The sequence below is a fragment of the Arachis hypogaea genome, chromosome 15, assembly GCF_003086295.3.
Source record: "Arachis hypogaea cultivar Tifrunner chromosome 15, arahy.Tifrunner.gnm2.J5K5, whole genome shotgun sequence".
NCBI classification, from domain to species: domain Eukaryota; kingdom Viridiplantae; phylum Streptophyta; class Magnoliopsida; order Fabales; family Fabaceae; genus Arachis; species Arachis hypogaea.
The window spans coordinates 17,339,007-17,352,700 of NC_092050.1; the positions used below are offsets into that span (position 1 = coordinate 17,339,007).

At 34.7% G+C, this 13,694-nt stretch overlaps 2 protein-coding genes across 3 annotated transcripts; both read left to right on the top strand.

Moving 5' to 3' along the window:
* The first annotated feature begins 2,754 nt into the window (after window positions 1-2,754).
* On the top strand, window positions 2,755-7,163 carry LOC112749730 (UDP-glucose 4-epimerase GEPI48). The gene is made up of 9 exons (XM_025798087.2): window positions 2,755-3,692; window positions 4,458-4,507; window positions 4,642-4,777; window positions 5,134-5,235; window positions 5,358-5,585; window positions 5,704-5,782; window positions 5,890-5,972; window positions 6,183-6,274; window positions 6,683-7,163. The coding sequence occupies exons 1-9, from the start codon at window positions 3,345-3,347 to the stop codon at window positions 6,783-6,785; spliced, it is 1,221 nt and encodes a 406-aa protein (XP_025653872.1). The 5' UTR covers window positions 2,755-3,344; the 3' UTR covers window positions 6,786-7,163.
* A 474-nt stretch (window positions 7,164-7,637) lies between these two features.
* On the top strand, window positions 7,638-12,750 carry LOC112749729 (dynamin-related protein 5A). 2 transcript variants are annotated; one of them, XM_072218724.1, is made up of 15 exons: window positions 7,638-8,179; window positions 8,282-8,389; window positions 8,517-8,618; window positions 8,737-8,787; window positions 8,891-8,952; window positions 9,107-9,197; window positions 9,378-9,442; window positions 9,800-9,994; window positions 10,092-10,211; window positions 10,461-10,531; window positions 10,648-10,873; window positions 11,290-11,340; window positions 11,814-12,042; window positions 12,157-12,285; window positions 12,434-12,750. In XM_072218724.1, the coding sequence occupies exons 1-15, from the start codon at window positions 7,987-7,989 to the stop codon at window positions 12,436-12,438; spliced, it is 1,698 nt and encodes a 565-aa protein (XP_072074825.1). In that variant the 5' UTR covers window positions 7,638-7,986; the 3' UTR covers window positions 12,439-12,750. The 2 variants fall into 2 exon arrangements, with proteins under 2 accessions (XP_072074825.1, XP_025653871.1); XM_025798086.3 differs by having other exon boundaries at window positions 7,682-8,179; window positions 12,157-12,296.
* Window positions 12,751-13,694: the final 944 nt, after the last annotated feature.

Sequence of the window (13,694 nt, forward strand, 5' to 3'; positions counted from 1 at the left end):
GATTTGTTATGAAAAATAGAAAATCTTGACGGGTGTTTTTTTTTTTAATTTAAAATCATGACTCTTGATTTCATATATTTGAATTTTCTTTTTTTTTTTCCCTTTAATAAACAAAAACCATTACCAACGATTATGCATATTGAAGGCTGATTTAATTTGTACGGAAATCGTAAATCACGTTTTGGCAAATCATTAATAATGATTTCTCTTATACTTGCCAACATTTTTCTGTATTGTACATTTCTAAGCTAATATTATAATTGGAGTATTATCCCAATCTATAATCATAAGAAAAATAATTAAAAAATATTAGATTTTTTTTTGTTATTTATTATATCTTTTAATTTGATAAATTAAAAATTAATTTATCACAAATTTATTAATAAATTACTACATACATAAAATATTAGACGATAAATTATTTTTTAAATTAAATCCAATTATTTTTTTTCCTGTCTTATATCACATCTCTTTTTCTCGTCCTCATTCTTCAATTAAAATTCTTAGCTATTATTTTTTAAGTTATTAAATCAATTTGATTAAATTTAATTATTAAAATAACTTGATCTCATGTATTATCATTGAAATAAGAGTATATATCCATTTTGGTCCTCAAAGAATTTTAAATTGGATACTTTAGTCTCCAACTAAAATTAATTACTCGATTGGTCTCTAACAATTAATTCCGTCAGTCACTTAGGTCCTTTATTCCGTTAATTCTAACGGAAGACAAAATAGTCCCTAACAACTCTAACAGGGGGACAAAATGGTCCCTGACAACTCTAACAAGGGACAAAATGATCTCTGACCCCTTTTTTCAAAAACGACACTGTTCTTCCCCAATTTTTATCATATCTCGCATAATCTTAATATTCATACTCTCCTTCTTCACCTTCACGTTCTTCTTTTCCATCTTTTCCTTCCTCCTCTTTAGCTCCAAAATTAAGCTATGGTGTAATTGTCACACGTATCACACTACCTCAACATGTCATGGACCACATACTTCCTAAATCTTTGTTATTGGTACATCCACCTCCTCTGCACTTCACCCACCAAAAGCATCCACTTTCACGTCTTCGATAACATCATCTCCAACCCGAACACGTCCAAGACATCTTCAAGACCAAGTTCCACAACTATTCCAAGGGCACGCCTTTCTCCACTCTCCAGCAAGCAATATAGATTGTTAGACATTAGGACACCATGAGAAGATTCTCCTTCGACATCATATGCAAATTCTCATTTGAAATAGACACCGAGTACTTCATTCCTTCTTTTCCAGAGTCCAAGTTGGCAGACAGCTTCGACCTCGCATCCAAGCTATCAGTACAATGAGCAATGTCGCCGTTGCCGCTCATATGGAAACTAAAGCGATTACTGAACATTGGTTCGGAGAAGAAGCTGAAGGAAGCGATCAGAGTGGTGGACAATGTGGTCATGGAGATGATAGGGAAGAGGAAGAGGGAGATGACAACGACGACGACGAGTCTTAACAAATTAGACTTGCTGTCTAGATTCACGGGATCTATCGAAGAGGATAACTAGTTGAGAGACATAGGCATTAGTTTTCTGAGTATGAATTGGTTGAGAACAAGTTGAGGATTTTTTCTTGTGAACATTAAATTTATAGAGTGTGCATTGTGTAGTTTGAAATTACAGTGTTAAACTGCTAGTGTTGTGCGAGATATGATGGAAATTGGGAGAGAACAGTGTCATTTCCGAACAGAGAAGATCAGGGACCATTTTGTCCCTTGTTAGAGTTGTCAGGGATTATTTTGTCCTCCGTTAAAGTTAATGGAGTAAAGGACCCAAGTGACTTACGAAATTAATTGTTAGAGACCAATCGAGTAATTAATTTTAGTTGGAGACTAAAGTGTCCAATTTAAAATTTTTTGATAACCAAAATAGGTATATCAAACACTACATATTTTCCCTTTAGGAAATGTGTTTGGCTTTTTAAAATAAATCTATGTTTTCAAATAGTAGAAAAACAATATCAATATATTTTGTTTCAATTATTAGTACTCACAAATTCAAATATTAATTTTATCTCTAATATTTAAAATATTTTATTTTTGTCTCAAATATTCTATTTCGTCTTATTTTAATTTTTTGGTCAAAATTAAATTTTTTTATTTCAAAAATATTCTTTTTTTTATTAGATTTTTTTTTATAAATAGCAATAAAAATCGTAATTATAATAATTATGATGATGATTATAGTGATTTGAGAGTGAAAATAATAGAATAATAAAAAAAATAAAAAAAATAATATTTTTGAAAAAAATTTAATTTTGACAAAAAAAACTAAGAAAAAGATGAAATCAATATATTTGAGACAAAAATATGATATTTTAAATATTATGGATAAAATTAAAATTTAGTTCAAATATTAAAGACTAAAATAATATTTTATTTATTTTTTCCATTGCTTATCTTTTTATTTATTTCTGAAAATACAGAAAAATTAATTATTTTTATACTCTTATATTTTACATAATGAATGTGTTAAAACTTAAAAGACATAAATAGATGATTGTAATTACTTTCACTTAAAATTATAATTAATTTATTTATATCTAAGAAATCCTGATAACTCATATATAAGAACCATCTTTTTATACGAAGCATCTACAATATATAATCTTATATGAGAAAGTCTAGGAGCCAGCAATTTTTGTCTTTTGTGGCCAGTATTTAATCATCAAAAAAAAAGTAAATGATCTTTCACCATTAAATATAATCTCATACCATTAAAAATATTATTGATGACCAATTGATGGTTACAAAACACGCCGCTTAACACTCCTCATCTTATAATTTCAGCGAGTAAAAAACACACAGTCCGGAACTAAGTTTTACAGTAAAAACAAAATAAAATAAAATATAAACAATGAAGGAGAAGAAAAGTAAAAAACACCATAGACCAGTCCAGCAAAACAGGCCTACCATAAGTGTGGAACCGTCCTACCAAATTATAATTTTTTAACGACTCAATCAGTCAATGAAAACTGTTTCCCAAAGAAACCAAAAGGAAAAGGAAAAGAAAAGAAAAGAAAACTACTACTAATAAGAAGAGAGGGGAATGAATGAATGAAGGACAGATTGACAGCAATAGAAAGGTGGCCGCAGAAAGGAAAGAGCGAAGACACGGGAATCGTACATACTGGAAAGCCACGTGGCTGATCTGTTTCCCCCCCTCCCTTCCTTCTTCCCCCTCCATAAATATATTCGCATCAAAATTTGCATTCCCATTCCCAAATTAATTTTACATAACCTCTCCCACTATAACCATCTCTTTCGCGTCACAGAATTCTCGCTTCCTTACTTACTTCCAAAAACAACATGGCTTCTCGCGTCAGCATCAACTTCCCTTCTTCTACTCCACCTTCCTCCCCTTATTTAAATCCCTTTCGTTCTTCTCATAACAACCTTCCTTCTAATAATACTCAGTCATTTTCTTCCCACTCTTCTTCGTCTCTCAACTCCTCTTTAACTACCTCTAATATGGCTCCTAAAACTGTCCTCGTTACCGGCGGTGCCGGTTACATCGGCAGCCACACCGTCCTTCAGCTCCTTCTCGGCGGCTTCAGGACCGTCGTTGTTGATAACTTGGATAATTCTTCCGAAGTTGCCATCCACAGAGTCAAGGAGCTCGCCGGTGAATTCGCTGGCAACCTCATCTTTCACCAGGTCGGTCCTACTTAATTTAGATATGCTTATTTTTCTCTTGAAGAATCCTTATATAGCTTTTACCGATTTGTGCTTGCTGTTTTAGTATTTTATTTTTGTTAATTTCTGTCATTGGATTCGATTTGAGCTGTGTTTTTATGATTGCGGTGGGTCCGAAAACAGCAAAAGTTTTGTGTTTTTGTTTTTACTCTTTTTTTCTCTCTGTGACATTGTTGCGTCTAAACAAGACGCCGACAGGGTAAAGTTTAGCTGTGTTTTTTAGAGTAACGGATTAGGTGCTCTCGGTTTCAATTTTCAAACTCAACTTACAAGTTCATGATGTACTATTTATTTGATTTGATGGCGAATCGGCTGGTATATTATGTTCTTTAGATCCAATCTTGTTCTAGTAGTACTTTCTATGTATGGTGTCAAATTTGATCCACAAGTTACATCTTTATGTACATAATTCACAATTCATAATTCATTTGTTGATGTAACCTGTCTTGCCTTTTTTAAATCCAAAATTCAACTCAATCGTGACGATTTCTTGGGAACTCGAGACTTTCTTTGGGCGTTAAAAAACTAGTGGTTTCCTTATTTATGAAGTTTGGTTATCAGGGCTGTAGCTTGATTCTACTTTGCATGTGTCATTACTAGGTAAACAACTTAAAACATACATGCTAAGCACTTTTTAATCATGAGATTATGTGTCTTATTGAGCATATTTGAAATCACTTTATTGATAGGGATTGACTTGTTTTCATTATGTTTTAATCACTGCAGACTGACCTCAGAGACAGAGCTGCACTTGAGCAAATATTTGCTTCCACAAAGTAAGGATTATGGCACAAGTTTCAGTGATAACAATTATAATTTATATGCCCCTCCTTGTTGGTGCTTAATGTTCGGTTATAGTTGTGCTTGATCTTTGAAATAACCGTTCTTATCTTTTTATCATTTTATGTAGGTTTGATGCTGTGATACATTTTGCTGGACTGAAAGCAGTAGGTGAAAGTGTGCAGAAACCGTTACTGTATTATAACAACAACTTGATTGGGACAATCACTCTGTTGGAAGTGATGGCTGCTCATGGATGCAAGAAGGTAAATTCATCGTTGTTTTTGGTCCTGCTTGACAGTCTTCATCTGCATGGAATGAATATTATCAACAGTGTCAGATACTGTAATGCATTATGTTTCTAGTTCCTTCTTACTGCTTGGAGTATAATTTGTATGGCCTATTGAATTTCCTGAATATTGCTTGTATAATATTCAAATTTCAGTTAAGTACTTAAACTACATCTGTGGAGGAATATTTTTGAGAACATTGTCAAACACTCGTGTGACTTTTCTGTTGCTTTTTTCTTCTGTGCTGCTAGTTTTTCCCTCCTCTAAAATGATGATACATAGTTGTAATTATGCTTATTTAACTGATTTGTTATTTATTTGAATGATTCCAGCTTGTGTTCTCATCTTCAGCCACCGTATATGGTTGGCCAAAGGAGGTTCCATGTACGGAAGAGTTCCCTCTGTCAGCAATGAATCCATATGGACGAACTAAGGTGTTTTGATATGGATCCCTACGTAGTTGCCATAGTGCTGGTTCTCATGTAAAATGAATGTCATATTCATATGGGTGATCCGTTTCTTATCTGTCTTAAACGATTAAGTTGCTGTCTTTCAGCTTACCATTGAAGAAATTTGTCGTGATGTTTACCATTCTGAGCAAGACTGGAAAATAATATTGTTGAGATACTTCAACCCAGTGGGCGCACATCCTAGTGGTCATATTGGGGAGGATCCTCGTGGAATTCCAAACAATCTGATGCCATTTGTTCAGCAAGTAGCAGTTGGCAGGCGGCCTGCACTAACAGTCTTTGGAACTGATTATAATACCGTTGACGGCACTGGGGTATGTTCTCATTGGTTGTTAAGTTCTCTCCATCTCTGTTGGGTGCGCAAATTATTTCCAGTTTTGAAGATCTATTTTTTTATTTAGTCACCGAAGTTGGCTCTTGTGTATTTCTCAGGTTCGTGATTACATTCATGTTGTCGATTTAGCAGACGGGCACATTGCCGCATTGCTTAAACTGGATGAACCTAATATAGGTATTATTTGAAATATCATCTAGTTTGCTCAAGTTTTGATGGACTCTCAAGGAAGTCGCAATGTGTTAAAATTATAGGGCATTGATATTTATGGTGTGTGCATACAGGCTGTGAGGTTTATAACTTGGGCACTGGAAAGGGGACATCAGTGCTGGAGATGGTTAAAGCTTTTGAAAAAGCCTCTGGAAAGGTAATAGACTTACTGCTATTTATGGTCTGGTGATCTGGTATCTGTTTGCTATATACTTCTTGCTGTCAACCTTGGTGTTATTTGCATAGCAATCCTGAGTCTTTTTTCTCATGGGGAGTTTAGAACTTTTCAGAGAGATATTCATGTAAATTCAGTGTAGTTATACAGATGTAACATTGGTACTCAACTATGATTATATATTTGTTTCAGAAAATTCCACTTGTGATGGCTGGCCGAAGAGCTGGGGATGCTGAAATTGTTTATGCATCAACAGAGAAAGCAGAAAGAGAACTTAAGTGGAAGTAAGTGCTCGTTTGCTTTCTTGCGAATAGCTTAGTGAAACATGTTATCCTATTTGCCGATTTTTCTTTCTTCTTTTGCCATTATGTCTATTTGTAGTCAATCTGTATATGATATATGATGATGTTTCAAAAAATGGTGAGACAAAATTTGGAGGAATAATTTTTCCTAGAGTGAACATTAATATGCTGTGCTTGATAGGCATTCTCCTCCTGAGTATCCTGGCTAATGTGGCTATACTATGTGAAATTACATCAAATAATTTTCTTCATTCCTTTTTGGGTGCTGAAACGTTCTCACATACGAGATCTGTTTCTTCAAGTCTGCAACTATTATGGAGAATTAGGGAACATAGACAGATCTGTTTAGTGTAAGCTTTTGGCTTACAAATTTATCTATCTTGTTGGCAGGGCAAAATACGGCGTTGAGGAGATGTGCCGTGACCAATGGAATTGGGCTAGCAAAAACCCTTATGGCTATGGATCTGAAGATTCTAAAGACACTACTGATTAGCTTTGATAGCCGTTAGACAAATATGTTCTTTTGTGAACACGACCACACTATAGGTCTTGTAATTTAGTTCTCCATAGTTTGTAATTTTTCACTCTCTCCATAGTATTTTTTAAGTGGTATAGTGGTTCTGTTGTTTTGATTCATAGTTAAATGGTAAATAAGTAGTGGTTTTATAGTGCTGTAATTTTAAAGTTCCATAGGTTCCCCAACATCACAGGTTATTGTTATTATAGTACTTGGGCTGTCTGATGTTCATGTTGAACATGACAGCGCCCTGTTTTGTAAAGTAATACATATTTCATTTAGAGTATGACTAACAGGTTATTTCACCTAATTAGTCAGACTGGCGGTAATAATAATATATCAAATTTTGCATTAGTTCTCTCGTGTTTGTGTATATTCTGTCAATATTCCTGCTGTGCTAAAGCTCCATAGCTTCGAGGTTCGAGCCACGGGAATTATTGCTGAAAAAATTGTACTTAAAAATAGAGCAGCGTTTTAAATAATTATTATAGTTCTAGACTTCTAGTTTATAATTATTAGCAAACCAACTTTTATTATTAAATAGTTAAATATGATGAAAATATGGTATTGAGACGGAGAATCTCAATTTCCACACACACGAAAACAGTGGTGCGTGAGCAAGGTGGGAGTAAATACAAGCCCCACACCACCCACACCTAAAAAGTGGGCAATTCAAATTCACAATCATCGCATGATAACATTCGAATTCGAAAATTGGAAGTTCAGTTTGGGGGAAGAAAGAAACAAAAATCTCTATAACGACTATGTGAAATGGCAAATGGCATTTTAGTGGGCAACGTAAATCCATCGCAATCCAAACTGCCATTTGTCACTTATATATACATGGTGCCAATTGTCCAATTGTATTGTTAAAAAGGTTAAAAGTAACAGCGTTATCTCTTGGAAATTTTGATTGGATTTCTCATTTCTTACATAATGATTAAGAAAGATGAAGGGTGAAAACTGAAAAACACTAATTTTGAAGATAGGTGAAAGTCTCCCCAACGGTCCACAAAATTACTCGTGAGACGAAAATATCGCGAGTTGAAGACTTGGAGACTTAAGTATATACCGTTGTTTTATTACAATAACACGCACGCATCCATCATCCTCTCTGGAAGCTGAACTGAAACCACGCAGTATAGTTGATAACCCACAGAATTGAGAATTGAAGTAAATGGAGAACCTAATATCTTTGGTGAACAAAATACAGAGAGCATGCACCGCTTTAGGTGACTACGGCGAAGCTACTGCCCTCCCTACTCTCTGGGACTCTCTTCCCGCCATCGCGGTCGTCGGTGGCCAGAGCTCCGGGAAGTCCTCTGTCTTAGAGAGCATTGTTGGCAAGGATTTCTTACCCAGAGGATCCGGTAATTTTTGCTGCTTACTAGTTACATTAGTTAGTTAGTTAGTTAGTTGCAACTGTCATGTTATGGAACTGAAGTGCTGCAAGGTGATTTTCGGCTTTGCAGGGATCGTTACTCGGCGACCGCTTGTGTTGCAGCTGCACAAAGGTGAAGAGGGAAGCAAAGAGTACGCTGAGTTTCTTCATCTTCCCAGGAAGAGGTTCACTGATTTCGGTATTTTCCTCAATTTCTATCACTTTTCTTCATTCTTTATATCTTGTTGCTTCCAATTTTGTTTTACCTGTTTCTGCATGCGTCTATTTTATGATGAATTGAAATTCATCATCTTAAATGCGTGTAGCTGCTGTGAGGAAGGAGATTCAAGATGAAACTGATAGGGAGACTGGAAAAACTAAACAGATTTCAAGCGTACCAATTCATCTTAGTATATATTCTCCCTATGGTATGTCTCTAGTTTCATTTTCCTATTCAGTTAGTTCGTGATTCCTTTAGACTATCCTATGTAGTGCATCAAGAAGCTAGAATTTGAAATTCATGTCGGGCTGTTGAATCTTTTGCAGTTGTTAACTTGACACTCATCGATCTTCCTGGCCTTACAAAGGTAGCTGTAGGTAAGAAAACAGAATTGTAATGAGTTTATTGTCCTTGTGGGATTTTTATTGTTATGGAAACTGTGGGTAACAAGATGCTAACTGATGATTTTGGAAAACACAGAGGGTCAACCAGATAGTATTGTGCAAGACATTGAGAATATGGTTCGCTCTTACATCGAGAAGGTTGGCTTTCTATTCGATTTGATTGACAAGGAAAATGCCTGTAAAAATATATATGAATTCTGAATTCTGAAGTAACTAGTTTCATGCTTTAATTGATTACTAGTTTCTACAACTGGTAACAGTCCGATATAATGAATTTGACTTTATTTTGCAGCCAAACTGTATAATTTTGGCTATTTCACCAGCCAATCAAGATCTTGCAACATCCGATGCAATCAAAATTTCCCGTGAAGTGGATCCCACTGGTAATTTATTATTTTATTTTCTTTTCTTTAGGCTTCAATTACTCCTCTTTTTCCCTCCATTTAATGTATTTTCTCTTCAATTTCACCCAGATTCTAACGTTCGAACTATATGTTTGATTCGAACAGTTTGAAGTAAACAAACTCTTTGTGTTCTAATTCAAATTTTCCCCAACCTTTCAGGAGAAAGGACATTTGGTGTGTTGACCAAGATTGATCTGATGGATAAGGGTACTGATGCTGTTGAGGTATGTCGGTCAACTTTTTGTTCTAATTGGGCAACATGGAATGATATGATGTAATTCTTTATAAAGTATTAAAAAAATCAAAGCTACTCACAAATTTACACAAAATTGTTTCGTGCTACCATGTTATTACTGAAATCTTGAAGTTGAAGACCTCCCTTCTACTTATTTCCTTTTGTCCAAACTCAGCTATTGGTTATCCGAGTCTGAGGTGCAAAAGCAGTAATTCTTGATAGCTCAAATGGAATTGGAACCTTCTGGTGGATGGCACTTCTCACACTCAGCAATAGTTGTGTGCATTTATCTTCTAAAAGAATATGATGATATTCCTTACTTTTTTGACGGTTTCCCTATCCTCAGATGCTGGAGGGCAGAGCTTTTAGGTTGAAGTATCCCTGGATTGGTGTTGTCAACAGATCACAAGCAGATATTAACAAGAATGTTGACATGATTGCTGCTAGGCGTAGAGAACGTGAATACTTTTCTAGTACCCCTGAATACAAACATCTTGCTCACAGAATGGGTTCTGAGTATCTTGCAAAAGTGCTTTCAAAGGTACCTTACTGAACATCAATTGGCACCTTATATTTTTGAGTAATTTCTGTTTCATTGATTTCTAATGATCAAATCTCATTGCTTTGATAAATCTCAGCATTTGGAAGCAGTGATCAAGTCCAAAATTCCAGGCATTCAATCTCTTATTAGTAAAACCATTGCTGAACTTGAAGCTGAATTGAGCCGTTTGGGAAAGCCTATTGCAGCTGATGACGGGGTAATTTTGCTCCTCCTAGCTCACACATAATCTTTGGTTATTTATACATGTCTAGTTCTGAAGAAGAAACATATTTTTACTCTCTTGATTAACTTTTTTTATGTGGTTAATGAGTGAAATCTCCATTCCATCTGTTCATCCATTGATTCTGATGTGCTGATTTATGATATCTACGGTGATGTGAAAATGGTATAACCTCAGCTCTCCATTTTGAAGAATCTCTAATAATTGATTGCACATTGCATGCAGGGAAAGTTGTATGCAATCATGGAAATATGCCGCTCATTTGATCAAATATTTAAAGAGCATCTTGATGGCGTGTATGTGTTATATTTTTGTGTTTGTTCTAATATTTCACTGCTCTGTTCCTTCCATTGTGCTATTATCCTTGTTCTGTTCATTTCTCTAACTTCAATATTTTGTCAATCTGTTATAGGCGGCCTGGAGGGGATAGAATTTACAATGTCTTTGACAATCAGCTCCCTGCTGCTTTAAAAAGGTTGCAGTTTGATAAGCAGCTATCAATGGAAAATATAAAGAAACTCATTACGGAAGCTGATGGATATCAACCTCATCTAATAGCTCCCGAACAAGGATACCGTCGCCTCATTGAATCTTCTTTAATTACTATCAAGGGACCAGCTGAGGCAGCTGTAGACGCGGTATGAATAAAATGGAGAATGGTGATAATATAAATTATTGTGGCATGCTCATCATCCCCGGTCACAATTACTCTCGTCCTTTTGCAGTTTGATGCAGAGGAAGTGACATAAATCCTGTTTTATCATTTATTATTTGCAGTTATGTGTATCTCTTTCAGTTTTGAACTACAGTGAGATTATTTTTCAAACTTTTATATTGGAATTACTAGTTTCTCTATCATTGCTAAGAAATCATTCATTCATTCCTGCAAAAATAATTATTGTCAGCAATTAAAAGTATTGGTAGCAATGGGATTTCATTTATGGGTGAAAGTATGAGATCGGATAAGATGGTTGGTTTATATGTGCAAGTCTTCATATGTTCTGTTTCTCTTGTTTCATATTTATTGATTTGCCATTTAAATGTGTGCTTCCAGGTTCATTCCCTTTTAAAAGACCTTGTTCACAAATCTATTAGTGAGACTCTGGTATGTTCTTGATAATGCAAAATTTTTATGCTTCTACTTTATTTCTTGCTGCTTTTGTTTATTTATGCTTAATAGGTTTGGCACTTCATGCTGGTTCTATGATATTGCCAGGTTTAATTTATCAACAAGGTTCTTCTTGCAATAATTACTAAAATACTTGTCTTCGATATTGAGGTTATTGTTAGGGACTTCAGTATTATCGGGTGCCCAAAATTGATTCCCCCCCGGCCAAAGAAAAAAAAACCCTAATAGCTAGCTTTTAAGGTGTAATTTCTGGCATAGGTACTTAACAGTTTAAAAAACTTTTGGAGTTTTGAGGGAGTTCTTTTGGTCAAGTAATTATGATGCTGTTTTTTTTTGCTGATTAATCTTCCCAAACTAAGAGCTGTATCTCTTTCTTTTGTCCATTCATTGAATCATCTGGGGTTCCCACTCAAATCTCTCAGCTGACTTTATATGTTGGTTCGGCACAGGACTTGAAGCAATATCCTAGTCTCCGCGCTGAGGTGGGGAATGCAGCTATTGATTCCCTAGAAAAAATGAGGGATGAAAGCAAGAAAGCAACACTACAGCTCGTTGATATGGAGTGTGGCTATTTGACTGTTGATTTCTTTCGAAAGCTTCCTCAAGATATTGATAAGGGTGGCAATCCTACACACTCAATCTTTGATAGATATAATGATTCATACCTGAGGCGAATCGGTAAGTTCTAGACTTGGACTCAAAAAAATTCGTTTTTGCTTGGTGAATATGACATGTCCATCTTCAGTTTGTTGAAAATGAAGTTAACTGCTGAAACTCACCGTATATAAACAGGGAGCAATGTTTTGTCCTACGTTGGCATGGTTTGTGCGACTCTACGGCATTTGATTCCCAAGTCAATTGTCCATTGTCAAGTGCGAGAAGCCAAACGAAGCCTACTTGATCACTTCTTCACCGAGCTAGGCAAGATTGAGGCGAGAACAAATCTCTTTTCCATTGTTATATTTTATATTTTGCTTGGTTTTCATTTTGTTTTGTATGTTTCAAAAATTTAAGCATTGAGTCATTGATGAAAAAGGCTGCATAAATGAATACTTTCTTTTTAATGTAGCCTAAGCGTCTGTCTTCATTGCTGAATGAGGATCCTGCAGTCATGGAAAGAAGAAGTGCCCTCAGAAAGAGGCTTGAGTTATACCGAAGTGCACAAGCGGAAATTGATTCAGTTGCTTGGTCCAAGTAGATGTCAGATGTGTATGGATGTGTATATAATATGTATATGTATATGTTCGAGTATAGTACTTCTTCAAGTTTGTTCTTGACTCTTTCAGACATCTCTTACTTGTTCTTTTGGGCTTCGAATTGTCCTTAAAATTTCCCATGAATTGTATTGTGACTTTATATTTCATTAATGCAAGTGGTTTAACATTCTATTCTTTTTTATTAGTTTTTAACTTTTATTGACTTTTGAAAGGGGGAAAAAAGATAAGAGGAGTTTGGTTGGGACTTGGATACGTGAAGAAGGATAAAGGGATAAAACATAAAAGAACCGAATAGTCAATATTTAAATCAAAAGTGTTACGATAAGTATGAATGTCCATTAACTTAATGTTGGGCTGTGCAATATTAAATATATGCGGTGCTTTGTTTTCCTATGGTAGACTTCATATTAATGAAGTTTGAAAAGGAGAATGTTGGACAAGTATAAATAGGGCATGGGTTTGTGATTATACGTACACAAGCAAGTAATAATAAAATCACTTCTCTCTTTATGTTGCAATCAAATACTCTTCTCTTTATATTTCTACTACAATTCTTTCTCTTCTTTTATTTTATTAGTATTCTGAATTCTCTTTTCTATTACTATTTACATATAATATTAATAGCAATATTAATCATCTTTATTATATTGAGATAGTAATAATAAACATATGCAATTCTCTCTCTCTTTATTTTTAATACTTCTTTCTATCTTTGTATATATATACACATTACAACATATAATATTATTATATATATATATAAATTATTATTGAGCTAATTATTTTAATACTAGAGTCTTCTATTTATACATCTCTATTATATATATCTTTTATTTCACAACACGTTATCAGCACGAGACTCTGATCAAATTTTTAGGAAGACTCAGGTAACAAATTTTCATTATGTCGAAGCTCTCTCATCTTGAATTCAATGCTCTTGATATATCTGGAAACAATTATTTATCATGGATACTAGATGCTAAAATCCATCTTGATTCAATGGATCTTGGAGATACCATTAAGGCTGAAAATAATGCATCCCAGAAGGATAAAGCCAAAGCTATGATTTTTCCGTCGTCATCTTAACGAAGGATTGAAAAATGAATATCTTAC

Excerpts from the sequence above, each read along its gene's own strand:
- LOC112749730 (XM_025798087.2), top strand. The coding sequence starts at position 3,345 with ATGGCTTCTCGCGTCAGCATCAACTTCCCTTCTTCTACTCCACCTTCC. Across the intron at positions 5,973-6,182 it reads TTGAAAAAGCCTCTGGAAAG|AAAATTCCACTTGTGATGGC; the intron begins GTAATAGACTTA and ends TATTTGTTTCAG. Across the intron at positions 6,275-6,682 it reads GAAAGAGAACTTAAGTGGAA|GGCAAAATACGGCGTTGAGG; the intron begins GTAAGTGCTCGT and ends TCTTGTTGGCAG.
- LOC112749729 (XM_025798086.3), top strand. The coding sequence starts at position 7,987 with ATGGAGAACCTAATATCTTTGGTGAACAAAATACAGAGAGCATGCACC. Across the intron at positions 8,619-8,736 it reads TAGTATATATTCTCCCTATG|TTGTTAACTTGACACTCATC; the intron begins GTATGTCTCTAG and ends AATCTTTTGCAG. Across the intron at positions 8,953-9,106 it reads TTCGCTCTTACATCGAGAAG|CCAAACTGTATAATTTTGGC; the intron begins GTTGGCTTTCTA and ends TTTATTTTGCAG.